The 26118-nt window shown below is 34.0% G+C and overlaps 3 protein-coding genes across 4 annotated transcripts; 1 reads left to right on the top strand and 2 right to left on the bottom strand.

Moving 5' to 3' along the window:
* Positions 1 to 2415: 2415 nt before the first annotated feature.
* Positions 2416 to 9084, bottom strand: LOC126776062 (MATH and LRR domain-containing protein PFE0570w-like). Its single transcript, XM_050498332.1, has one exon. It carries the CDS (start codon positions 8673 to 8675, stop codon positions 3618 to 3620), a length of 5058 nt encoding a protein of 1685 aa, XP_050354289.1. The 5' UTR covers positions 8676 to 9084; the 3' UTR covers positions 2416 to 3617.
* Positions 9085 to 10658: 1574 nt separating this feature from the next.
* Positions 10659 to 18332, top strand: LOC126776060 (molybdopterin synthase catalytic subunit). Its single transcript, XM_050498329.1, has 6 exons — positions 10659 to 11093; positions 11492 to 11607; positions 13857 to 14032; positions 15253 to 15513; positions 15938 to 16164; positions 17576 to 18332. The coding sequence occupies exons 1-6, from the start codon at positions 10965 to 10967 to the stop codon at positions 17687 to 17689; spliced, it is 1023 nt and encodes a 340-aa protein (XP_050354286.1). The 5' UTR covers positions 10659 to 10964; the 3' UTR covers positions 17690 to 18332.
* A 94-nt stretch (positions 18333 to 18426) lies between these two features.
* Positions 18427 to 25916, bottom strand: LOC126776059 (protein sel-1 homolog 1). 2 transcript variants are annotated; one of them, XM_050498327.1, is made up of 12 exons: positions 25754 to 25913; positions 25337 to 25668; positions 24890 to 25035; positions 24100 to 24190; positions 23244 to 23467; positions 22247 to 22594; positions 21866 to 21991; positions 21480 to 21602; positions 20379 to 20484; positions 19827 to 19975; positions 19151 to 19699; positions 18427 to 18896 (listed from the first exon to the last, which is right to left on the bottom strand). In XM_050498327.1, the coding sequence occupies exons 2-12, from the start codon at positions 25602 to 25604 to the stop codon at positions 18750 to 18752; spliced, it is 2277 nt and encodes a 758-aa protein (XP_050354284.1). In that variant the 5' UTR covers positions 25605 to 25668; positions 25754 to 25913; the 3' UTR covers positions 18427 to 18749. The 2 variants fall into 2 exon arrangements, with proteins under 2 accessions (XP_050354284.1, XP_050354285.1); XM_050498328.1 differs by having other exon boundaries at positions 24890 to 24945; positions 25337 to 25916.
* Between the last annotated feature and the right edge of the window lie 202 nt (positions 25917 to 26118).

Raw genomic sequence — 26118 nt, 5'->3', positions numbered from 1 at the left:
ACAGTAAGTGCACAATAAATGGGGCGTCCCGGTTTTTTTACAAAGACTCCTGGTACTGATAGGCACGGCCTCGCGTGTAACGTGCCGACACATAACGTGTGATACGAGTACATTCTTAATAGACCTTTCGGTACTACGATAGACGTTTGTACAAGGTAGTTTTAATTTCTAGATTAGGATTATTGAAAGCGAAAATCCAGCGCCACTGTAAGAAGTGGGGTGCCTGGCCCTCACAAAGGCGCCGCAGCCTATAGAGCGCACAACACATCACCTTATTTTAACCACTTAATCTGAATACCTTGCCTAGCCATCTTGATAAAATAATATTTTGATATTAAATGTTTTATAGTTTCGAGGTTATATGGCACGATTACCTATAATTATTAATTACTAACTTATTTCCGAACCGACCGAACCGAAACAGCCTGTGAATGTCCCACTGCTGGGCTAAAGGCCTCCTCTCCTCATTTTGAGGAGAAGGTTTGGAGCTTATTCCACCACACTGCTCCAATGCGGGTTGGTGGAATACACATGTGGCAGAATTTCAGTGAAATTAGACACATGCAGGTTTCCTCACGATGTTTTCCTTCACCGTAAAGCACGAGATGAATTTATAATCACAAATTAAGCACATGAAAATTCAGTGGTGCTTGCCCGGGTTTGAACCCACGATCATCGGTTAAGATTCACGCGTTCTTACCACTGGGCCATCTCGGCTTTTTTTTTACGTTTATTTAAATTACTTATTTACGTTTATTTAAATGTTTTTGTTTAAACTTATTTACGTTTATTTAAATGTTTTTTTACATATGTTAAAGTATGGATTAAAATTATGTACTATGCACTATAAAATTCAGTAGTGCTTGCCCGGATTTGAACCCACGATCATCGGTTAAGATTCACGCGTTCCAATCACTGGGCCATCTCAGCTTCATCTGTTTATTTTTTAGAAGAATTGTTCTGTATTCTGTCCTGTACGCTGGCCTAATAACACGTAGCTATCAGCTGTGTTATTATATCTATATCAAAGTACAAAATTTTAAATATAATTTATTTATTTCACTTTAAATAAATGAAAGCCGTTGAAGTTTCATAATTATTTCACTCAAGATAACTTTCACAGTCGACGTTATTAAAATCTATTTGTAATTCGGTCATGGCTGATAGCATTTGTTGGATGAGCGTAACACGTTTTATATGAGAATTTGTAACATTTATCTATTTACTCACAAGTACTCAAACGTTGCTGTATACATAAGCCGATCGAAATATTTTCGAATGAAGTAAGAGTTTTACAAATAATTACAGAATATGTTACTGTATTATATTGTATTTTTATTATCAAATAAAATAATAAACAATAATAATTCCTTATCATGACAAATGGCTCGGTGGTTAGAACACGTACATGGTTGAAATCCAGGCAAACTGCACTGAATTTAGTCGATTTTTAATTATAATTCATCTCGTGCTCGGCAGTGGTGTAAACCATCGTTAGAAAACATGCAATCGTCTTATGATATTCTGCCACAACAACCCACATGGTGCAGCAGCATGTTGGAATTAGCTCCAAGACTTCTCTTCTAGAGGAAAGTAGATCTGTGGTTAAAAGTGGTATATTTACAGGCTATTACTTTACTATCACCCAGGTCGCAATATTTATATAAAACCATTTAATTTTAAAATAAATACGGCATGGTCATATCTTGGGTTATTAAATATTATGAATATGCAAAATAATAGAAAAATTACAGTCTAAAACTGTAATCTAATATCTAACGACCACTGTTATAAAAACGTAATCAAATCCTCTCGAATATAACATAAAAAACCTGTATAAGTCCTTTCAACCATTGTCCATGGCAATAAAAACTATCATTACAATTATCCAGAGACCGTGAATATCGTATACCACTTAGGACTTTATTAAACAATTGTCTAAAAAAAGTTAAACCGGTTTAAACTAATCTGGCTCATCTTGATATCAAATTCCACTACAGCCGTGATAATTTCATACGCTGGTTCACACTAAGCACTAGGTTTGAGCGACAGTTCGCACCTTTGATTCTTTTATTTAAAAGTAACAATGCGTAAATGTCGCCCTGCTAGGCAAAGGCCTGCAGATCCTAGCTAAGGTAATATTTGTATATACAAATTGTATATTTACTGTTTATAGAGAATAATAATATAATTTACATATATTGCCTTATATAGAGAAAGTCCAAATAAAAAATATGTTGACCTACTGAAACATTAATTATAAATTTCCAACAAAATTATTATTAGAGTAGTAAAAATTGATGCGAATTATATATATAATTATCTTATGCAGAAATTATTGAAATACTTAAGTTAACGCGTAATAAATTAAAATTATATTTAATTATAATAAAAATAAAAATACCTTTTTTTCGCAAAATCAATACATTTATTAACTAAAATAGTGTTTAAACTATCTCTAACACAATATTATACAAAAATATTAGATTCAACAATTCGAGCATTGAGATATGAAAAGTATCGTCATACATAATTAGTAGACATATTTTTCGTTATAAAAATATAAATTTCAATTGAACACTAAATATACCAAGGGAATGGTTTGTGGTAAATTGGGCCCAACATTTGGATTAACGCTCAGACATGTAAAGCACACAGGATTCAAAAATATATATATTGGATAAAAAAAATATGTATGCATATTGTTATGATGAAAAAAGTTGGATTATATTTCTAAATATTGAAGTTTATTAAGCTTGATACATGGTAAATGAGCTTACCATGCTTATAATGAATAAAGAAAAAAAAAGTAATTAAAACAGGTAATAACCTACTGTTTACTTCCAATCTTAAAACATTTAACTTTTTTAATGAAACCTCCTTTGTATTCCTAAGGATCCTTAATTCAAATAACTAAATTAATCTGAAAGTACTACAGAAATTTATTTTGTATTCTTTATGTATCCAGGAAAAAACTAATGTTATAAAAATATTTTATTTTAATATATATATAAAAATATCTCATTATACAATGTCCAAAAATATATACTAATTAACTACACAATATTTCTAAAATGTTAACAAAATCTAGCAAATAGTAGCATTAAAATATTTTTTTTTTCATATATGTTTAGTACAAGTTACAACCAAAAAGTATTTACCATAAAGATTTTTCAATGTGCATACATTTAAAGTTATATAATCTGTATCTAGAAGTTACAACTTTTAACATTATGTCCAGCATAATATGAACAGTGTAACATTACCATAGACAATGAATAGGCCTTTAGCTATAACATGTAAGACAAGTATTATTTTAATAAATAATTTATAGAGTAAATTCTGTACTCATTTTTGCCTTAAGAAATACTGAATGTTATTGAAATTTTGTATCAATAAGTTTTGCAGAAATTTTCAAAGTATAATGTCACAATATTTTAAACTGTATCACATAAATAAACAGTCTTAATTGTTAGTATTACAGATTTGGCACTTATTTGAAGTTCAAACTTAATGCAACTTATCGCAAGATAAGTACATAAGCGAGTCATGAAAAACCAGTCGATACTAAGACACGTTATAAAGTAAATTTAATTTGCAATTATTTAAATTATAGTTCATCCAACTTTATTAATGAGCTCATCGCAAATGGCCGTCAGTTCTTCATTGGCCTTGGTTTTTTGCGTAAGGGATTCTTCGAGAGACGTTATATGTAAATCCTTGCGTTTTATCATAGCATTAAGTTTCAAAACTTCCGATTCGTGTGCTCTATTAAATTTCTCCAATTCCTGATTCGCGTGATTTAACTTAGAGGTGGCATGTTGCTTTAATAGTTCATAATTATTCTGCATTTTAAACAAGTTGTCCTCGAAATCTTTTATCGACTTCCTGTATGTATCTTCATTTGCTTTCATACTTAGTATGATTTGTTTACTTTTCTCGTATTTACTGTGCAAATCGCTGAACGACACCTCCATACTAGCTAGATGCGCAGTTTGTTCATCTCTTTCACTAATTAACCTTGTCCTTTCCTCTGTATTCCGCCTTTTTTCTAGCTGCATTTCAGCTATCAAGCTGGCAATCGTTCGCTCGTATTCCTCTACAACAACAGCCATACTTTTATTGACCTTTGTCTTCTCTGCCAGACGCTCATTTAAGTCATTAACTTTCTTTAGTCTTTCTTCAGTTTCTTTCTCTAACGCATTGACTTGTGACTCCATTGTAGCTAATCTTTCCTTCAATTCTTTACTTTCAGATCTTAAATTATGGACATGTATTTCTTTTTCGGCTAAAAGTTCTCTAAGTTGCGTGAGTGCAACGTCGGTTTCATTATATTCTCTGTTTCCTCGTGACGGCGTTGTATCAGGGTCCAAATTTGAACTGTTACCGCTTAGAGACAGAAGTCTATCAATAACAGCCATAGCAGGTGAAGTGAACGTCAACGAGCGTCTATTTATTCTAGGCGGTGTAACCGACTTTCTTGGTGAAGCGAGAGAATTAATAGCAGGATTTACGACCATCATAGGTTTTGTAACCATAACTGTTTCATAATTATTTTCTTCAAACATAGGACCAACATTTGATGCACTAGCTGATGGTTTTTCTTCATCAATTACATCATTCTGTTTAGATGCTTCTAGTGTTTTCTTAGGTGTACTTTGCCTCTTTTGGATTCTATTTAATGCAGCTAATACCCCATCTGATGACACTCTTTTAGCGAAAAGCGGATCGAATTTTAGGAATAGACTTTCTTTGCCGCTGTCTGCTACTACGTTACATTTGTTTTGATTAAGCAGAAATTCAAATGCTTCAGCGTCTATGAATAGTTCACCGTCTTCTTTATTTTCATTGTTAATATCTGCATGTATATCTTCGAACTGCATCATATCCGCTTCATTGCCAAAATCTGAAACTTTAACTACATCAGCAAATTCTTCGACCTCGAGAAAGGGACCTTCAACTGTGTCCTCATCTTCTGTATGGATTTCTCGCACTGTGTAATCCTTGTCAGTATTTCTTGAACAACAAGTTTCACTACTAACATCAGATGATAAAACCTTATCCTCTTGAGTATGTTTTTCTAAATCGGGGGTTAAATATTCTGTTTGTTGAGGCATTTCGCTTACAGGATCTGAAGATGTTATATTTTCCTCCATTAAAGTATTTTCTTCTTCAAATGTTGGCGACGGTGACATGCAGATTTTAGATTTAGTGGCAAAAGGATTAAAATTCTTGTCATCTATTTCGGGAAGATTAAAAACATTTTTTGATGGAAAACTTAAGCGAGTAGGTTCAATATTTAATGATTTATTTTGTTTTACGTCAAGAGGTTCGTCTGGATGAATAAGATCTGTATTCGAAATATTAAAGTTTTCCACCGTAGACGCATCAGTAACTATAGATTTTATATTATCAACATCTAACATAGTTGTTGTACAATTTAAGTCATTAGTTTGATTTTTGCCTAGTACACTTTTGTTGTCTTCTTGATTTAAAGCACCGACTTGCTTCTTACTAGTTCTTGTATCACAGTTGTAAGAACTGTTGAAACGTTTTTTGGTAACTTCTCTTTTTTCTCTTTCAGGCTGTGACTTTCTTCTATTTTGCGGTTGTGCTCTCTTCTTAATATCTACTTTGTTTTGAGTAATATTTACTGACACATTAGAATTATTTGGACTAATATCTGGAGGTGGTGACATTCTAATATTAGTTTTAGTAGCAAATGGGTCATCTATTTCATCAAAGTTTATATTATATCCTTTTTGAGATAACTTTGGAGAAATGGGAGGTGATGTATCAATTTTATTCTTTGTGTCAAACGGACTTTCTATATCATCCAGTTTGATATCATATTTAGGAATATTTAAATCAAGGTCATTCACAGAAACATAAGGACTATTATTTGCAGATATCACAATTTCTTCCTCAAATAATTTATTTTCTTTTAATCCTACATTATCATCCAAAATGTTAACCTTATTTTCTTCATTCAAGACACATTCTTTATTTTCTAATTCTTTTTCTTCAACTTCTTTATGTGTATAATTAATGGATTGACTATCCATACATCCATCAATTACAGAAACTGTGTTATCAATTGTTTGATTTATAGCTATGTCAACGTTATTTAGACATTGTTGATTTTCATTTGTTTCTAATACTGTATTAGACGGGTTTGTTTCACTATCGGGTAAGTCGAAAGGAGTAGATTCTTGAATTATTTCTGTTTTATTGACAAATTCAACTAATTGTGACTTATTAGTTGAATTTGAAACATTTTCTGTAGCTAATGAGTTTTCCTTCATTTCATCAGAATTAGGCAATGATGTAATATTAGTTAATTCATTAGAGGTTATTTCAATATTTGTTATTACGGCTCCTTCATTAATGCTGTCCATACATTCCAAATTATCTTTAGCATTATTATTTTTGATACAGTCAAAATTGTTATCATCTTCTATATCATCATTTTTTATTATATGGTCCATTAGGCTGTCTTTTTCAATATCATCATCACTCGGTAGTGGAATATCAGAAGGTAAATGATCATTAACATCATTCGATGACACATCATATAAATTAACATCTTTTTCAATATCTTGTAACTTAATATTTCCTAAATCATTGACATTATCATTATTTTGAAATTGATTTTTAATTAAATCATGAATACTAATTTTGTCTTGTTTTAAAGAAGTCTCGAGTTCTTGAGTGTTTTGATCAATTGAATCAAATATTTCATTTATTTCACAATTATTATCTACAAAATGTGTAACATTATCATTTAAATATTCTTTAGAATCAACTATGTGATCATTCTCAACATTATTCTCCTGTATGTGATCTTCTAGATTAAAAGTATCAGACTTGAGATCAAGTGTATTATTTACATGTTCATGTACAGTTTGATCGGATATTATTCCACATATTTGTAAGATTCCTGAATTTAATGGTAGAGTTCTGTTTTCTTCTAGCTCTAGGCTTTCTTTGTTAATAAGAATAAAATTATTAGAATCATTGTTCTGGTTCAACAAAACATTATCATGACAATCTGTTACTATATTTAATGGCATAGTTGCATCAAAATTTAACTGTTTCTCTTCGTTTTGTTTTATGTTTTCCTTATTATTTGAAGAACTCAAAATGGAATTATTTTGATTTTCTAAATCAATTGTTTTCTTTTCTTCATTTTTAATAAGGTTTTCCATTAATATATCTGGTTTTTGCATATCAATATCTGATGCTATTTTTGTATCAGCTGAAGTTAGACTCATGTCTTTAATCACAAGAATTTCATCCTGTGTATGACATTCTATTTCTTTTTGTGCATTAAGTGGAATGTTAGATATTTGTTCATGAAATTCATTATCTAATTCAGTTTCACATTTTTGTTCTTTAAAATTGACTTCACTAGCCTCTACAATTATTGCATTTGTAGCTTGTACAATTTCAACATCTTTTGGCATATCTACTTGACTTGGTGTCTTATTTTGTTTAATAATATTTTCCCCACATATTTCTCGAGTTAAATAATTTTTTTCTGAATTAGCCAGGTGTGTGGTACTTATGTCTTGTTTTAAATCAATCTGTTCATTTTTTGTGTATGTCGTCTCACAATCCAGAAACTCACCATCAGATTCTACACCACTAGCCACATCAACATTAGTTACACATATTTTATCCTCTAGATCAGTAGTTTTATCACCAATACAAGATTCATTGTATGATATATCCATGTATTCAACTGTACTGTTTAGCTGTTGCATCTCATTTGTTTTAGAAGATAATTTTTTATCGAGCGCCAGTGATGTTGACTGTTGTAAGAATAGTTTATGTATAGGCATTTTCTCTTGTTTAAATATAATAGTTGTTTCATCTTTCCATTGTAGTTCTCTTTCCAAATCATCATTAAACACCACACTGTCTTTTAAAGGGCTACTTCTCTTTGATAGATTAATGTCATTATTTTTATTGTTAGCTTTTGGAGTAGAGGCTAACACCTCAAGTTGTTTTATTTGTGCTTCATCCTCTGAATGTGAGTCATTATCTTTCTTCTCTATATTTTCTTCAGGGGGTATGGGACTCTGCGATGAACGAAACATGCTAAGTACACTTTTAAGCCCTCGCATAATAGGTGATCCACCATCACCTTTAGGAATATCTTTAGTAGGCGTTGTTGCTTCAGGTGTCTGGACTGCAGAAGATGAACCACTTGGCAGGGATAAATTTTCATCAATATTATCAATCCCATTAACTGTAATTGTTATATCACTAGGATCGTTATCAAGTGACCTTCTTACTGATGAATTAATATCTGTTGTTAAAGCTTGTAAGGGCAGTTTAGCCGATTTTGTAACATCACACTTAGTAATGGATGAGTTCAATGAACGAGTTAAGTTAGCACTATTATTAACAATGGTGCTGTTAAGACTGTCTTCATCAAAGCTATAAGTTTTATTATCCTTACAACTTGCCGTGTAACTCTTAGACATAGGTGAAGAAGCTGGTGTGATGGAATATCTTAATTTCATGTTGAGTTCTGACACATCCAACTCTTCATATCCTTTTTCAGTGCAAGGGGTTCTTGGCAAGAAGTTACTGTTCTGTAATGAGTTCTCTTTGTCGTCAAAATCACTCCCAACATTATCTATATCCATTGGCTCTACTTGAGCCATTTTTTAAATGTTTACACAAATTTGAATCACAATTTCATTTATTATCGTTTAAGCTACGAAACGAAACTACACCAGTTCCTCGTATATTTAACGCTACTTTGATAACACAAACAGTAGCACGAAATACAAAAAATAGTCCAATGTTTACAGTATCTGATTTCAGAGTTTCACTTTGATTTCTAAAACGTAATAACAAAATCGACGCCTTATGTATGTCATATGAAAACAAAAATGTCCGAACACGCAACTCACTCTGAAAATCTATTTTTAACCTTTTTGGACTGAAAGCAATGCGACGTTCATTTTATGTAACACTCGCGCCCGAGGGAATCTTGCCAAAAAGCAGTTAGGCTTAATTCGAACACTCACACCGGTCACGGATTTAAACCGTTTGAAAGTTTCAATTTGTAACTGTCAGTGTCACTTATAAGGTAGTCTGTTCACGTACTGACTTAATTTTATTTTTGGAGAACTAGGTACCAAAATATGGTTTTAAAAAAACTGTTATGCTATTTTAATTACACAGTAAAAACTATAAACTATCTGTATTTTTATTTCATTAAACATAATATCAACAGGTATTTAATAATTTTTAGACATTACAATCCGTTTTATTTCTTCATAAGTAATATACAATACCGAAAAAAAATGTTGTAAGTAAATGTTAATAATTATTTTGTTCATTTTAATGGAAAACATATGTTTAAATCATTATTTAAAGTTAAATATATACTTTTTGTCAGTGCTGGATTTATAGGTTAGGACTGAGGTTAAACTTGGATAAAATGTAATCAGACTAATGATGAATGATTTAATTTATAATATATAATCATCAATCTCGATTACGGTAAAGAAAGTAATCACAAAAGTAAAGTGAGTGCCCCAAAGTGTATCCTCTAAAATTCTGCCCATTTGCAGAGACAATACAGAAGTTTTTGAATAATCTTACTGAACCAGATTTTCTTTTTTTATTTTTAACAGTTTTTATTAATGTTTTAAAATTATCAGTGTGTATAAATAAAATGTAATAAATTTGTTATAAATATAAAAAAATTGCTTTCAAAGTATAAACATTTTTTTTTTGTTTTGTTAAGAAAATATTTAAAAACTTATGTGGATGATCTTTTTTGAATTTCTAGCGACTAAATGTTTGTGGCCTTCCGCTGTTTGCTCCGCATATTCGATGCTGTTTTTGGCAATATTTTATATGATATAATTGCATGCAAATATAAATAATTGCACAAAACTGGCTCTAGATTCTACATACAAAGTAGTTTTATTATATTACGCCCTTGTATGGACATACTCTGTTATAAATTGTAATGGAATTTCTAATCTGCTTTACTGTCAAGTTTCAATATGTCAAAAGCAATATGTTTGATATAACTGTTAAGTCAAAAATCATCTCAATTTTAAAATCACTATAATCATTAAAATGTAAATTTTCGTAGTAGGTACAGGTTAGTTTACTTAAATGTTTTGTAATTAGTTCAATAATTATACAAATGATTTTAAAAATTTAGAGAAACATCATGTTTATTAATTCAATAATAAATGAATAATTTTATTGTTTTTGATTTTAAATAAAAATTATATGCTTAATACCCACATAGTTTATTCATATAATTGAATATTAATGCTAGTTGTTATCATTAAAATAAGCTAATTTATTAAGATTCACCATTGTATATGTAATAACCGTACATGTTATTAATTATGCCATATTAATTAATGCCAAATCGTATATGTCAGATTATACGCATCATATTTACCTATTATTCAATGTTAAGTAATCAGTCATTCGGGCAGTATGTTTTTTACCATTGTGAGCGAATGTCGGGTATATTTTTTTTTTACAATTCACGTTCAAAACTAGTTTTATAAAAAACAATTACAGTTATTGGTGAGCCATAAACTAATGCATACTTTTACTAAAGTAAAATTAATTTTAAAGAATCATAGTCTTAGCCTTCTTTTTTTCAGGATGAAATATGGAAATTGAGAATGGAGTGCAAGTAAAAGTATTATTTTTTGCACGTTCCAAAGAATTGGCCGGTACAAGAGAAACAACAATACGCTTGCCCACAAAAATAAGTTATGAACAATTATTAAATTTAATAGCCGTTAACTTTAATTTGGAGACTATTAAAAATAACATATTGCTGGCAAAAAATGAGGAAGTTTGTTCTGAAAATATAGATATAGAAATAAGAGAAAGTGATAAAATTGCTGTTATCCCACCCCTGAGTGGGGGTTAATATTTACATATATTTTTTTAAATACATAGCAATGGATCATCTTAAACTGACTGTGGATAAACTATCTGTTGATGCCGTTAGTGATTTAGTTGTGGATGATAGATGTGGAGCTGTATCTCTATTTGTTGGGACCACAAGAGATAATTTTGATGGGAAAAAGGTAAGGACTGAATCTTAATAAAAGATTGCATATTCAAACCTAGGCATTCAACATTGATTTTTTGTGTCTTTAATCAATGCTTATATTTCCTTTGCGCTTAGTCTTAAAAGACGTTGTGTGAGAAATTTGCATGTGTGGAGTAAAAATTTGCCATGTGTGTATCCATCGAGCATTGGAACAGTGGAATGATCTCTAACTTCTTCTCAAGAGAGGAGGAACTTCTTCTCTTCTTCTTAACATGGCTGTAGGCCATTTACAGACTATTATTATTACTAGAATTATATTGCTTTACACTTCCAATTCATTGAATTCCCATATAACACATTAAATATTATATTTTTGTCTATTGAATAAAAAAAAACTTTTATATAAATTATAATATAGAACTGTTTACATAGGTGTTAAGGCTTGAATATGAAGCATATGAAACTATGGCCTTGAAATCGATGAAGAGTATTTGTGATGATGTCAGGATAAAGTGGCCGGCTGTTCATGGCATTGCAATTTATCATAGGTATGTATCATATTCATTCAACCAAATTCTTTTATATAATTCATGTTTTTAAGTTGTATGATAACATGACTTGAATATTTTGTAGCTCTTTTTTTCATTTGAATGTATAATTGTGTATGATTGGACGATATTCACGAAGCGGTTTCATTACACCACTTAAAGAAACCTTTTTTAAAACCGGTTCTGTTGGTAAGGTTGAATGTACTTTGCATGTAATATCAGGCTTACTTTTAATGTTTCTTTGTATCTCTTAAACATACAATACAAAATAATTTTTTTTGGAAATATTCTTCATAAATGTTTATATGTATAATAAAATAAAAGTGCCTTCAATTACAACATTAAATAAAAACCGTGAATTGTATAACTGTAATAATATATAAGTTATTTCCAAGATAAATGACCAGATTTAATATCTGGTTTCCATAAGTTTTTTGACAAAAGCCTCCTCTGACTGTCACCATTAAACTAGACAAGTGTCACTCTAGTTGGTTCCAAGGTTTTGGGGGTATTGTCATCCCATCTGCATAGTTAGATCCCTATTTAGCGTCTGCGATCATTAGGGTATTAAGTCATTGTTTGCTCCATTGCTTATGTTCATATAGTTTTCGTTGACACAAAAATGTAGATAAGTAAAATTTAAAGACTAGCTTATGGTAATTATCTGTTATTATTTTTAGATTGCATCATTTCATATTATCAGAGTGCGTAAATATATACGAGGTCATTCGTTTATTTACATTAAGTAGAAGGTTTAAATTATTTTATCATTGCATTTAACTATGAAATTTTGTGGGTTTTTTTGTTTTAGTACTTTTTGAATATGAAATGAAAACATTTAAATATAAATGTATGCAAATACAAATTGTTCATTTTATACTTTATTATTTGTTAAAATAAGTATTATTATGATTTTGACAAACAAAAAAGTTTAAGTTTTAAACACCCTACTCTTCCTCTATGTATATCTCATTTTTAAATATAAAAAATTAACAACTCCTAAATGTTCAATGCTAGGCAAAGGCCATCTCTCTTTTTAAATAGAACGCTTAGAGCTTATTCTATCACGCCGCTCCTTTGCAGATTGGTGGCCTTAATCTAATCCAAAGGTTAAAGTGACAAAATTATAGTTATAGCATAATATTCTCACCGCAGCGATGATTTTCATTTTGCACGATTAATAAAATAATTGCAAGATACTTATTTGATCTTGAAATTTAGTAAAGATTTTGCTAAAGAGGCCCTCAATAAAAAGAAAAAAGACGAGGCATTGTTATGAAATACCTTTGCATTGCCACCAAAGGAGAAAATACACAAATATATTTGTATTATTTTACGATTGTCATGTTAAATAGTGCACAACTATAAAAGTATATTATATCACGATATTTTTTTATATTTAGTTTCGAATTTAAAAAACTATCAATCAAATGATTTGCATATACTTTTTATCGGTTTTTTTTTTAAAACGACGCCTTGTGTAATTAATTTAAACAGCATCAACAATGATTATTTTAAATAGCAAGCTATAATCGTTTTTAGTTACACAAGCTGTGTACACAAACATGTGACATCCTCTGCCATTAAAATTACAATAGCAACGTCAGAGCTGTACGTATTTCTTTGGATAATAACGTTTGAACAAATGTTTTGTTACATACAATACTGCATATTACCGTTAGCCATGGGTATAATATGGTAACCAACCATAGTTGGTTACCAAGGTCAAAAACATTATTAATAATCTTAATTATGTCATGTGATACAAAGCAGGTTTTTTTTTTTAATATTTCGGAAAATAAAAACACAATACAACTTAATCGGATACCTGTCGGTGCAAGGCCATGACTGCTCAAAGACACTTGCACTTCAAGAAGTAGAGGCCATTCCTCATACGGTCAATGCACCACGAACCATGGGATCTGATATTATATCCCTCACGTAATATTCCTTGCTTACTCACCCTTAAACCAAAATAGAATAATAAATAAAGCATTGATACTTAGCGGTGTAATAAACTTCTTTTCACCTGCGGTTTTGTCCGCGTGTGAAGGAGTGACACTGAAAACGTGTGTGCAAAATTTCATGATGATCGGTTGAATAGTTAAGACATGACAGTGTAACGAACAAACAAACTCATTTTCGCATTTATATTAGTAAGTATGGTGAGAAGATGGTATCCACTAACCATGGGGTGCATTTCTGGAACGAAAGAAAAACGTTTCTGAATTAGTTTTTCCACTCCCTAGGTTAGGCAACGTGCCATGTAGGGAAGCGTCGGTGGTGATAGCGGTGAGCAGTCCGCATAGACGGGACTCCCTGGACGCGGTGTCCTACTGCATCGACCAGCTAAAGTCCAACGTGCCGATATGGAAGAAGGAGGTTTACGAAGGAGCGGAGCCGGTTTGGAAGGAGAATGTCGAATGTGCGTGGTCCACTAAACGTAGAGCTTGCAATGGAAAAGTCTAGAATGTGCTGGATTGTTACGTGAATACGTACCTAAAACATCTCTTGTGATCATTTATTTATATTGTATTTTGACGTTTTGGTCTTAACGTTAAGACATGTGCTTTTTTTTCGGAATCCTCGAGATCGATTTCTAGTAAAGAATAGTTTTTTTTTAAATTAACGTTGAAGATTTAATTATTAAATTCGCATCTAAATATCCCATTTTTCGCAATTCCTTAAAGTTTTGGATTTGGACACCCTCGCTAATTTGTTTTTTTTTTTACCATTTATGTATAAAATTGTAAAAAATAGTGACAGCTGAGCTGTTCGATGCTAGGCAGTATTTGTCGGTTTTTTTTTCGTTTCTATTATTTCCTTTTGGAGTAGGCGAAGATGTTACAGCGACTTTGATTGACCTTTTATTCGATATCGTTGTTGTTTGTCTGATAAGATCATATGCCGTATTCACGTTAACAATCCATACTTAGAAAAAAAAATGCATAATTTTTGTTTGAATGTAATTGTTGAATTAGATTAGATGCCTCATTTTCATTTTAATAGATTATCAAAAATATTTATAACTAAGGTTGTGGTATATATTTAGCAGAATTATATATAAGAAACCTATATTATATAGAAGATATTTTTGTAGATTATATGAAATGTATATTTATTTAAAAAAAGTTAATTGAGCTGCATATGAATTAATTAATTTTTGTATATTTTTTTGGTATAATTTAAATACATAAAAGTGTAAAATATAAGATTTACAGTTAATTATAGTGTATGTACCTAGTGTATATACATATATAGAAAAAATATATTCGTTCCTAAGTTGCTATATAGTATAATATATATATATATATATATATATATATATATATATATATGGTAGATTTTCCAAAACGCATGCAGGTCTAGATTATATTTTATTATTATTAATGAAAATTTTATTAAAAACAAATATTTACTGTTATCCGCATTAGATGTTGGATTATTTTTACATAAAGTTAATAATGTGCTGATTTTGCACAAATTTGTTTAATTATTTAAACAAAATCTGTTTATTTTTGCATGAATTAGAAAGTACATTGTTACATATAAATAAAATAAATATTTTTCTCGTTTTAAATGTGTTGTTATTTTTCAAATATCCTAAATCAACTCCAGCTCATAGCACATTCTCATTATCTCCAGGTAATACACCAGATTCACAGACAACACAGTCGACCATAGAAAATCCCATAGACAAGAACTTAATACAGATTAATGTGTCGAGTGAAGAACTTCAACAGCGTATACAAAATTTCATACAGAGGAAGAGAGATCAAGTTAATATAAGTAACATACACGACTTTATTCCGTCGAAAAGTGAGAATGAAACGGAAGATATAGAGACATGTGCAAGAGTGAGAACGCAGTTCGTCAAACGAACGGATTCTAAGGGGCATTTGAAAAGTATGTTATAAGAAAGTTAGCTATCGTAATAAGATTTAAGGAAATGCATATATTTAAATTCTTGATTCTATGAGAATACAGAATACAACTTGATAAAGAATAAACTATTTTTTCATTTTCATTTTCATTTTCATGAGAATAATATTCTTATGTTGTATATATATTTTTTATAGATACAAATTAATAAAAATCTAATTAAAATTGACTTAACAAGTATTTTATGGCTAAATTTCTAAATTTTAGAACAGAGTACTTTCTAGCATTTTAATTAAAAAAGAAAATTACATAGACTATAATTTTTGCGTAATCTATGATAACGACAATAACATTAAAAATGTTGGTGTTGCGCGTAAACGGCCTGTTATTCTTTTTTAAACGCTACGTGAGATTTTGGCGCCATTGTCTATGATATTTCGTTATTTAGTTTGCAGAGTACACAATGAGTGGGGTCCGCAAACTGTATCCATGGATCATCAACCTCCAATTAAAACTGAGGCAGGCTTGCCCGCAGCCATCGCAGAGAGAGTGCTGGCCATCGAGTCGTATCTCAACACGGGACCCGTGGCACCGGATATATACAAACGGCTGAAGGACATGGAAGATAAGATTGCTTGTTTGCAGTCTATCTCACCAGAATATTCCCATTTTTGGGTAAGTATTACCAATTGTGAGAAAGTACGGGGCAGTATGGGGTGGTCGATATTCAGACCTGCAAGAATCTTAATAGAAGCAATAGCCCAGGCAACCGATATTATAAAAATTGACTTAGTAGTTATAAAGGATATTTTGATTCATGAGTTGAAATGGCTCAGCGTTTAGAACCGACGATTGCGAGCTTAAACCCAGACTGAATTTTCATGTGCCTAATTCGTGCTTATCGGCGGCGTAGAACAACATCACGAGGAAACCTGTTTAGTGTCTAAATTCACTGAAATTCTGACACATGTTAACCAGTTGGAGCAGCGTGGTAGAATGACCTCCAAACCTTTTCCTCAAAAGGCAGTGGAGGCCTTAGCCCAGCAGTGGGCATTTACAGGCTGTTACTTTTTATTTTGATTCCTTAAAGACAAAATATTTTTATAATAGTTACAATTATTGATTTCATGATATATCATTTTAAAAAGTCCCGTCTAATATATGATAGTCTACCGTTTTTACATATGTATTTTACCACTTCGAACATCAAATGTCATACAAATGGTTTTGAAAGACGAGATTACTCATAATCGATTTCACCGGCATATTTGTTTGTGTGAAACTACCTTATAATCATATCAATAAGGTCTAGTATTGAATGTTTGGTCGGCTATGTAATTAGCTATATTTCCGTAGTTGTTGTTTTTTATATATTTTTTTTTTATAGAATAGGAAGGCGGACGAGCATATGGGCCACCTGATGGTAAGTGGTCACCAACGCTCTTAGACATTGGCATTGTAAGAAATGTCAACCATCGCTTACATATCCAATGCGCCACCAACCTTGGGAACTAAGATTTTATGTCCCTTGTGCCTGTAATTACACTGGCTCACTCACCCTTCAAACCGGAACACAACAATATCAAGTATTGCTGTTTTGCGGTAGAATATTTGATGAGTGGGTGGTACCTACCCAGACGAGCTTGCACAAAGCCCTACCACCAGTAAAAGACATTAAACCATCTGGCTTATATATTGTGGGCATTAGGAGGGGGGGGATTTGGTAACTATGTCCTTTAATACGCCTCGGAAAGCATGTAAAGCCGTTGGTCGTGCGCCTGAACTCTTTCCGGTCGTGTCGGATTGCCGTCCCATCGGATTATGAGTGAGGGAATAGAGAGTGCACCTGTGTTTGCGCACACACTTGTGCACTATAATATCTCCTGCGCAGTTGCCTAATCTCTCTTGAGATTGGCCGTCGTGGCCGAAATCGGTCTGGATGACATTATTATTAAGGATATCTTGAAATCGTTTAAAGCGTTGAGTTCTAAAGTGATAAGAAACAAAGTAAAAATATAATTGTCACGAATAATGTTGTTAGACAAGTAAGTAGTCGGAAATTAATGTTAGCTTTATATTGTTACAGAGAAATAAGCGGGAACGTCAGGAAATTAAACAAGAGCTGCAAGTGGACTACGCGTTCTCGGCTGACGACATCGCCAAGAAAATAGAAATGCTCGAGAAGCAAAACAATTGTTAAACGATGATTTTATCCTTATGTATCATTTTACAAGTACTTAGGGTTGAAAGTCGCAAAATTTAAAGTACATTAATGTTTATTTTTTATCTTATTTTGTATAATTTCATCTCTCCATTAGTAAAAATGTATTGTATCAGATGAAATTCTGACATGTTTTATTTATTACTTCAGGCTGTTTCTGTTAACTCATACTAGACAACCCATACTATATGAGATATGATAGGATATCGCGTGTGAGGAGGTTTTAGACTTTATACCGTAACAAACAAATAAACAAACTTTCGCATTTATAATATTTAGGATAATGAAACAGGGTGCTACAGTCTTTATACAAAACTTATTTATATTCAAAAAACATATTCTACCACTCTTCTAGTGTTTACGAGACACGATATGAATTTAAAACCGGACAAGACCTTTAATCTTTGTGTAAATCGTGTTTCAAATAAAAATTGAATGGCGTATTTTTTACTTCTTGAAAATTGTTTACCTAATATTTCATATATTCGCTCGCTTAGGTAAGGGGGATGTTGGTATTAGGGGAGCGTTTGTTATATTAAAAGTAGCCTATGTCCTTCCTCGGAGCCAAGCTTGCTTCATACCAAGTTTCATCAAAATCGGTTTAGTATCTAGCCGTGAAAACACAACTGTCGAACTACTTTCGAATTTTTAATATTAGTATAGGTTTAGTGTTTGCCATTTATGTTTGTTATAAGTTTATAAATAAAACAAAATAAAACCTTATTATAACTATTTGTATTTACAAAGTGTTTTTTTACACTATATAGCTATCAAACAAAAAATATAGATTAAAAATATTTGTAATGGAATTTGTATTGTCACTCCTTTGACTGATTTTTTTTAACACAATACATTCGAAAGAACTATTAAACAATAACTGAAATAATAAATAAAAACATTGACGCGTGTTACTAAATTAAAATTGCACTATATCTTTTGAAAACACTTTTGTTCACATTAAATTGTCTTTGTAAAATTCGCTGATTCATTTCGTTTGGACTTCGAACCGTTAAAGCAATAGTTTACTGAGTTCACTCGTTCAGTTGGCCGGCTGATTCGGTCGCTGGAGGTAGATCACGAAGCCGAGGGCGCCCACCAGGGCCGAGATGAGATACAAGTCCCAGTTCGACAGGAAGGTCGATTCACCGGGCAGGAAGATGAAAGCGAGTGGACTCTGCGAAAGAGACTGTCGAGGGCGGTTTTAAAACGACGGAATCTTTTATTAAGAGCGAATGAAACGAGCGAGTAATTTTATGAGCTGCGAATAATTTAAACGAATAAATTGAAGATAAGATAGGGCATTTTATTAAAATTGTAATATGGAGCAAGTCGTATATAAATTTGTTTTTTTTTTAATTTTTGATTATTTATGCTTTAATTTTCTGTGAATACTAGTAGGTACAGAATGTATCAGCGTAAGGACACACGCAGGGGACGGACCTCGAGCAGGCCGGCGAGCGCGGAGTGCGCGTGCAGGCGCGCCAGCGCCAGCGCGGCGGGCAGGCGCGCGTCGGGCGAGGCGTCGGCCGCCAGGTCGTAGCAGCGCTTGGCCAGGTGCAGGTCGCGCGCCAGGCCCAGGCCGCGCTCGTGCATGTAGCCCAGGTTGAAGGTGGCCTGCGCGCTGTGCAGCGTGTCGGCGGCCACGCGGTAGTGGTGCGCGGCGGCGTCCAGGTCGCGCGGCGTGCCCAGCCCGTAGTAGTGGTAGTCGCCCAGCTTGACGCGCGCGCCCGCGCAGCCCTGCGCCGCGCCGCGCGCCCACAGCTGCAGCGCGCGCCGCCAGCGCTCCTCGCCGCCCCCCGCGCCGCCCGCGCCGCCCGCCTCGCCCTCGTCCAGCAGGAAGGCGGCGTTGCTCTGCGCCACCTCGTAGCCGCGCTCGGCCAGCGACAGGTACTGCAGGAAGGCGGACTCCGTGTCCCTCGCGCGCCACGCCGCGTGCGCCAGCATCAGCCGGGAGGCCCACGGGCCTCTTTCGCATACGTTTTTAAATAGCTGAAATACAGACGGATCCCGGTGAAAGGGGGTCCCGGCTCGAATACGAACGTCAGGAATAATGATTAGAGTACGAGCGAGAGATTTATGCTCCCCGTGCTCGTAGGCTGCGACGGCGGGGGCTCACCTCGACGGCGGTGGTGCAGGAGCGCAGCACGCCGAGCCCCTGCGCGTGCATGTGCCCCAGGTAGTAGAGCGCCAGCACGTGCCCCGACTGCGACGCGAGCGAGAAGTACTTGTTGGCTTGCTTGAAATCGCGACGCACTCCGGCACCGGCTGTGAACGAACTTGGATTAATTTTTTTAGGCCAGAAAAACAATTTTTCGTACACATAGAAGTACAAAATGTCATTGAAACATTTATTCTTAGCAATGTTTTTTTACATGACAAAAAAATGCGTCATTATATATATACAACTGCCTCGTTGGTCTAGTGGTTTGATATAAGCACGTAAAGCCGTTGGTCCTGCGCCTGAACTCTTTCCGGTCGTGTCGGATTGCCGTCCCATCGGTCATATTGAGAGTTAGCGAATAGAGAGTGCACCTGTGTTTGTGCACACACGTGCACTATAATATCTCCTGCGCAGTTGGCTAATCTCTCTTGAGATTGGCCGCCGTGGCGGAAATCGGTCTGGAGGACATTATTATTTTACAACATATTTCTGTTTAATCAACCTTACCAAAGTACATCAATCCAAGATGCAACTGGCCCTCCACCCAGCCCTGGTTTGCCGCCATCGCGAAGTATTTAAAGGCCGTTGCCGTGTCTTTCGGTACTCCTAGACCCTGAACATATAAGTAATTTAATAAATAAATATATAACTATTATATACAATATAAGCATCGATTAAAATTCTTCGTCCATTGAGTACAAGCTTTGTTTGCCTCGAGCAATACAAAGGTATTGCTTTGTTACGGTAGAATAACTAATGACCGACCCAAAAGTCGTTTGATAGACGCGCCATAGCTTTCCCAACTTGTTAGAAAACTAAAGATGTACACCAATTTACTCGTAAGGAGATTCGAAATAAAAATAGTAAACGCAATCATCCATGGGCTTAGGACAGCCAAGGTCAAATCCGCTCGTGATTTGCAGTGACGTAGCTAAATAAGGGCCCGGTACAACGGTGCATGGCAAAAAATCGAGAACCTTCTCTGAGATTCTTTAAGCTTATAATTAACAGCCCTTAAACGGATACCAAGTCATACGAAAATATTAGTTACTTGCATAATAAAGAAAGTTCATCAAAAGAAAATAATCTAGTGTAAACGATTAAAATATTTATTATATATGTCAGAGATAATAAATTTAAGCGGATATACGATGTCACTTATTAGAATAGCAACACCACAATACGTGATGTATGTCATGTAGGTTGGTCGGTTGTCAGACGTCAACTGTGAAAAATATATGACGGGTGCCTATTTTATTGTACAGCCGAATAATGGAAATATACAATATAATGGTGTCAGATACATCAGTAGCGCGTGTGATCGTTTGTCTAGCGACCCCCTTGGTCTCTTGGTCTCTTGCTCTCAGGACAGCGCCAGCACCGGACGTGCGCACTGACTAATTTAATAAAATCAACATATTGGACGACAATGGCAATACATTTGAATCCGCGACATATATATAATATATATAAATACACAATACCTTGCGAGTTTTCATTTTCGCAAATTCGTCAATCACTTTGATGTCTTTGAACCTAGGGGCTGGACTAACTTGGAGCTTACCGCTGCTGATTGGAAGGAATAATAGAAATACTAAACTCACTAACATGTAAATACATGAGGCCGAGGCCGCTTTGACCGACGGGATTGTTGAGTTCGGCCGCTCTCCTGAAGTACTTGAGGGCCGTGTCGTTGTCAGCTTTGATTCCGTCGCCTCCCTCGAGGTATATCTATAATTATAATTATTCAATCGTGCAAACGGTTAAAACAATATTTTTTATATAATTTGGGCCAAATATGAGCCAAATGATGGTAAAATTGAACAAGTTATATCTATTCAATACCTGTGGCTACAGAGCATTTAACCAGATTTCGATATTAGGCGATATAAAACCTTTAAGGGGGTTTACAGATACCCAGGCTTGTGATGGACTAGCTCTATTCTACTCTATCTACGAATATAAAATGAGTAATATATATGTAATATAATCACCTTGCCAAGGAAAGCGCTCGCGACCGCGTTCCCAGCCTTAGAGGCCTGCTGGAAGTAGTGCAGCGCCTTGTTGAGGTCCAGCGTCACGCCGCGACCGCCCTGAAAGTGCAGCTGGCCGAGACCGACCTACGAGAGTATCGTGTATAAACTAACCGAGCGAAATTAGCAAATAAAATAAAACTAAAAAGAGCAGTCACGGTAGTCTGCAATATAAGTAGTTAGGTGCTATTAAAAGAACGTACGAAATGATTATACGATAATGTGTGTGTGTGTGTGTGTGTGTGTGTGTGTGTGTGTCTGTGCGTGTGTGTCTTTGTGTCTGTGTGTGTGTGTGTCTGTGTGTATGTTTGTGTGCGTGTGTGTGCGTGCTTGCGTGCGTACCTGCGCCTGCACGTCGCCCTTCTCGGCCAGCAGCTGGTAGTACTCGATGAGGTCGGTGTCGAGCGCGGCGCCCGAGCCGCCGCCCTCCGCCTCGTCCATGAGGCGCACGCGCTGCACGGCCGGCCCGCCGTTCAGGCTCACCTGGTCGGCCACCTTCTGCGCCACCGACATGTACAGCTCCATGGCCTTGGGGCACGAGCTGGGCAGCGTGACGCCGGCCCAGTGGCGGTAGGCGAGCGCCATCTGCGCGTAGTCGCTGTCGCCCAGCGCGCCCAGCGTGTAGTGCAGCAGCGCGCGCGCCTGCGAGACGCCCACGCCCACGCCCGTCGCGTACAGGAAGCCCAGCCCCTGACGCACAGTGACAACTCGTAAATATTGTCGTGTCATTCGCTATTTAGTAGAAACATGACACCGCAGAATTGTATGGAACGTTCCTCCTCATTAAGAGAGGACCTCTGTCTACCACTTTCGTATTTACTTTACGTATTTTACAAATAAATATTAAATTATTGACTTGTGTTTATAAATAAATAATCTCATACTCCACGTAAAGAAAAACATGGATCTAAAATGCACATGCCACTAAAAACGGTCGAGTTCCAGGTCGAGATTTTTCGGAAGTTTCGGGCGAAAGTCATCATGATATATCGTTCTTATGATTTCATTTTAATCATAACTTAAATGTTTCATTCATGTCGTCATTCACTCAATAGTATTAAGTGACTAAAAAAAAAGAGTGTTCTCCATTCTGTTATATTTTTTTCTGTTTGTTACCGTCATTTATAATGCGATTCGGACTCTTTTTGGGTACCACGACTTTCCGTTTGGTCCCATTTAAATTGGAAGAAAAAATACCACTCATACGAATAAAAAATAATGGAATGATTTTTTTATATTCTTCTACAGTCTCATGCCAATAGGGTAAAGATTGAACTGGCAACAGCTATCAACATACTATTGCGTTTGAGTTCTTTCATCTTACTTATAAGTAACTAACCGCATGAGCGTCGGCGTTTCCTTCTTCACTTAACTCTTCAAATATCTTCTTAGCCTTTTCCACGTCGAGTTCAACGCCCTCGCCGTAAATGTACGACCAAGCTAGTTTGATCTTAGCGGGTACGTAGCCCCAATCGGCGGCTTGCTTCACCTGAAGTATAGCTGCACGAAGGTCGGGCGATCTTCGGTCTAATTTGGCCATGGCTAATTCGTATAGTTCCTTTGCTATAAAAAATGCAAAATAATGTAGTTTCAAATTTAAATAACGAAAATGCAATATGGCAACATTGAATACACATAATCTAAAACAATTTAACAATACACGTAATTTAAAATATCTGTATTACAGGTTAGTCATACAGAATCGCGCTGATTTTCAATTTCTACATCGCCGCCATTTATTTTACCGAGTTCCGAACAGGTTTACGGACAAGGTGAACCTTTGCCGTTTTCTGTACCGCTGACAATATGTTAACAAATGAGAAAGTGTAACAAACAAACTCACTTTTGCATTTATAATATTAGTTAGGATTATAATTGTCAATTTATACGATTTTCTCAATTATATTTATCAATATTTCACAATATCTAAATTGATCTTAAATCAACGTTTATTATCGAAAACAACAAATGGCAATCACTTTTCACATTTTAACTAAAGTAATTGGTACTTTGTTTTCCCCTTTCGAGAGGAGAATAAGCTAAAATAATAATCCATTATATACATAAGATTTTCCATATTTTTTTTACTAATAAAAAAATGTTAATATCAGCGGGAAGTGAAATCGAAAACAATATATAGTTTTTGAATAAAACTTAACATAGGAATGTTTTACACAGGAATGATGTACACATACCTTCTTTCATTTCAGGTGACAATTCTATTTCTTTCTCTTCAGGTAATGGAGGCAACGCATCAAGGATATCCTGTGGATTTTCTTCCATCGTCTAGAAATAAAAAAAATTAATTAACAATTTTAACTTTTGCATTTTTTTCTCATGAAATCACACATATTGATTGTAACCATAAATCAGGGATTTTTAAGAACTGAACATGTGTATTTAAGCAATAAACCCCATTTAATGTGTAAAATTTTAAATTGTAATAGTTGGAATTTGAATTTATGTTCAATAAATATTTAGTAAATATAACTTACTAAAAATAATTAATTAGAAAAGTCTTGCAGTCTAGGATATATCGGGTTCGGTGACTTTGAAAATGTTGAGACTTTTAAAACTCTAAACATACATCATTTTACATACAAGAAAAAAGTGTATCAAAACAAGACGGTGAAATAAAATTATCAGACTGTTACCATTAGTATGATCTCATAAATGGTTTTTAGTGTATTAATAGTGGCTATACAAGTTAAAAAAATTACAACAAAAATAATATGTAATAAATTTAGCTTGGCTTATAAAAAATTATGTGACTAAATATTTGCTATTATAAAAGCTAAAACTTTTTTTTTATATGCTAATACCATGATCTAAAAGAATTATCAAAGACAAAATGGTCTTAGTTAGCCAGTTTATTGCGAAATGTTTTAGACTATATAACATCATTCTACAACCTGCAAGAACATTTTAGTGTGGATGAAACGGATCAAAGCAGATAGCTCAATATTAATTTGTAAATTAAATTACCTCAAACTCATTTTCATGCAGGTTAGACGTCTTACTGGGCGGCATCCAATTGGGCTCTGTTTGTTTCAACAAACTAAGTCTTAGTAACTTTAAAGTATACTCCATTTGTCCTATTTTATTATCTGCTTGAACAGGATCTAATGTGTCTAAAAATATTAGTGAATGTAAATATGTAATTAAATTAGCAAGCGGAGACTTCACAATGGTTTGAAAACCACTTGTTTTTTGGGCTTAATTAGTTTTTATAAATCATCTTTTTTTTGATGTAGCATAAAAAGATTGTGAGAAAACCTTAATGAGACTTATGGAAATCACATTTACCAGCATTGAAATGTGATGTAATAATCTCCGAGCCTTTTTCTTAAGGGTGGAAGGCTTAGCCCAGCATTTACTGACTCTTTCATAATGATAAGTTTGTTATAATAACTTATAAATACATTTCTTTACCTAGGTTTTCTTCCTCTTTCTTTAAAAGTCGCGTAGTTTTACTAACTGCATCTGCATACTCTTGCATTGACATTATTTGTTTATTAATAGCCTCAGTTAATTCATTGTAATATTCCGGATCATTAATCGCTTCCGACTCCAAATTTTCCAATGATTTTTCATCATCATCAGAGGAATCTTCGCCTTTCTTATTACTTTCAGGGCCGAGCGCCGTAGCCGCCGATAATACAAAACATAGCCACAAAATATACACTTTTAAATGATTCATTTTATCCAATATTTGTAATTTTCTAAAACACGACTAGACTTACGTGTCCGTCGCAAACACAAAACTAAAACATTAAAAAATTATATATAACTTTTACTCTACATTTATTCACATAATTATGACACCCACTTAAAAATATACACGTGTACCTTCTGATACAATTACATGATTTTACAATAAAAATATTTATTTAACAAATGTTCTTATTTCTTTAAGTGCCAAATGCGATTTGTCACTGACGGGTGACAGATTACCAGGCAATAATTGGAACAATAAGTAAAACCGAATCGGATAAGCTCTGCAGTGAAAACTTGCATCTGTTATAATTTTTTATGATTAAGTATATATAGATATATTTTGGCTCGTTCTTACAAAAGCTTATATATTTACATAAATACTGAACCTATGTACATGTACATGTTTTTATAATCTCAATCATAATAAAATTGCGACAATGACAGTGTCAATTGTCAAAATGTATTGACAGTTGTGACTGAGTCAAAGTTCAAAAAAT

The sequence above is a fragment of the Nymphalis io genome, chromosome 19 (assembly GCF_905147045.1).
Source record: "Nymphalis io chromosome 19, ilAglIoxx1.1, whole genome shotgun sequence".
NCBI classification, from domain to species: Eukaryota; Metazoa; Arthropoda; class Insecta; order Lepidoptera; family Nymphalidae; genus Nymphalis; species Nymphalis io.
The sequence above is the reverse complement of the archived record's forward strand: the minus strand, read 5'-3'. Positions and strand labels throughout refer to the sequence as shown.

Bases quoted from the DNA above. Each gene is read 5' to 3' on its own strand.
- LOC126776062 (XM_050498332.1), bottom strand. From the start codon at position 8,675: ATGGCTCAAGTAGAGCCAATGGATATAGATAATGTTGGGAGTGATTTT.
- LOC126776060 (XM_050498329.1), top strand. From the start codon at position 10,965: ATGGATCATCTTAAACTGACTGTGGATAAACTATCTGTTGATGCCGTT. The intron at 11,094-11,491 runs GTAAGGACTGAA...CTGTTTACATAG, and splicing joins ATAATTTTGATGGGAAAAAG to GTGTTAAGGCTTGAATATGA. The intron at 15,514-15,937 runs GTATGTTATAAG...TTCGTTATTTAG, and splicing joins TTCTAAGGGGCATTTGAAAA to TTTGCAGAGTACACAATGAG.
- LOC126776059 (XM_050498327.1), bottom strand. From the start codon at position 25,604: ATGAATCATTTAAAAGTGTATATTTTGTGGCTATGTTTTGTATTATCG. The intron at 21,992-22,246 runs GTACGCACGCAA...ATACTCTCGTAG, and splicing joins AGGGCGACGTGCAGGCGCAG to GTCGGTCTCGGCCAGCTGCA. The intron at 18,897-19,150 runs GTCCGTCCCCTG...CGCCCTCGACAG, and splicing joins CGCTCGCCGGCCTGCTCGAG to TCTCTTTCGCAGAGTCCACT.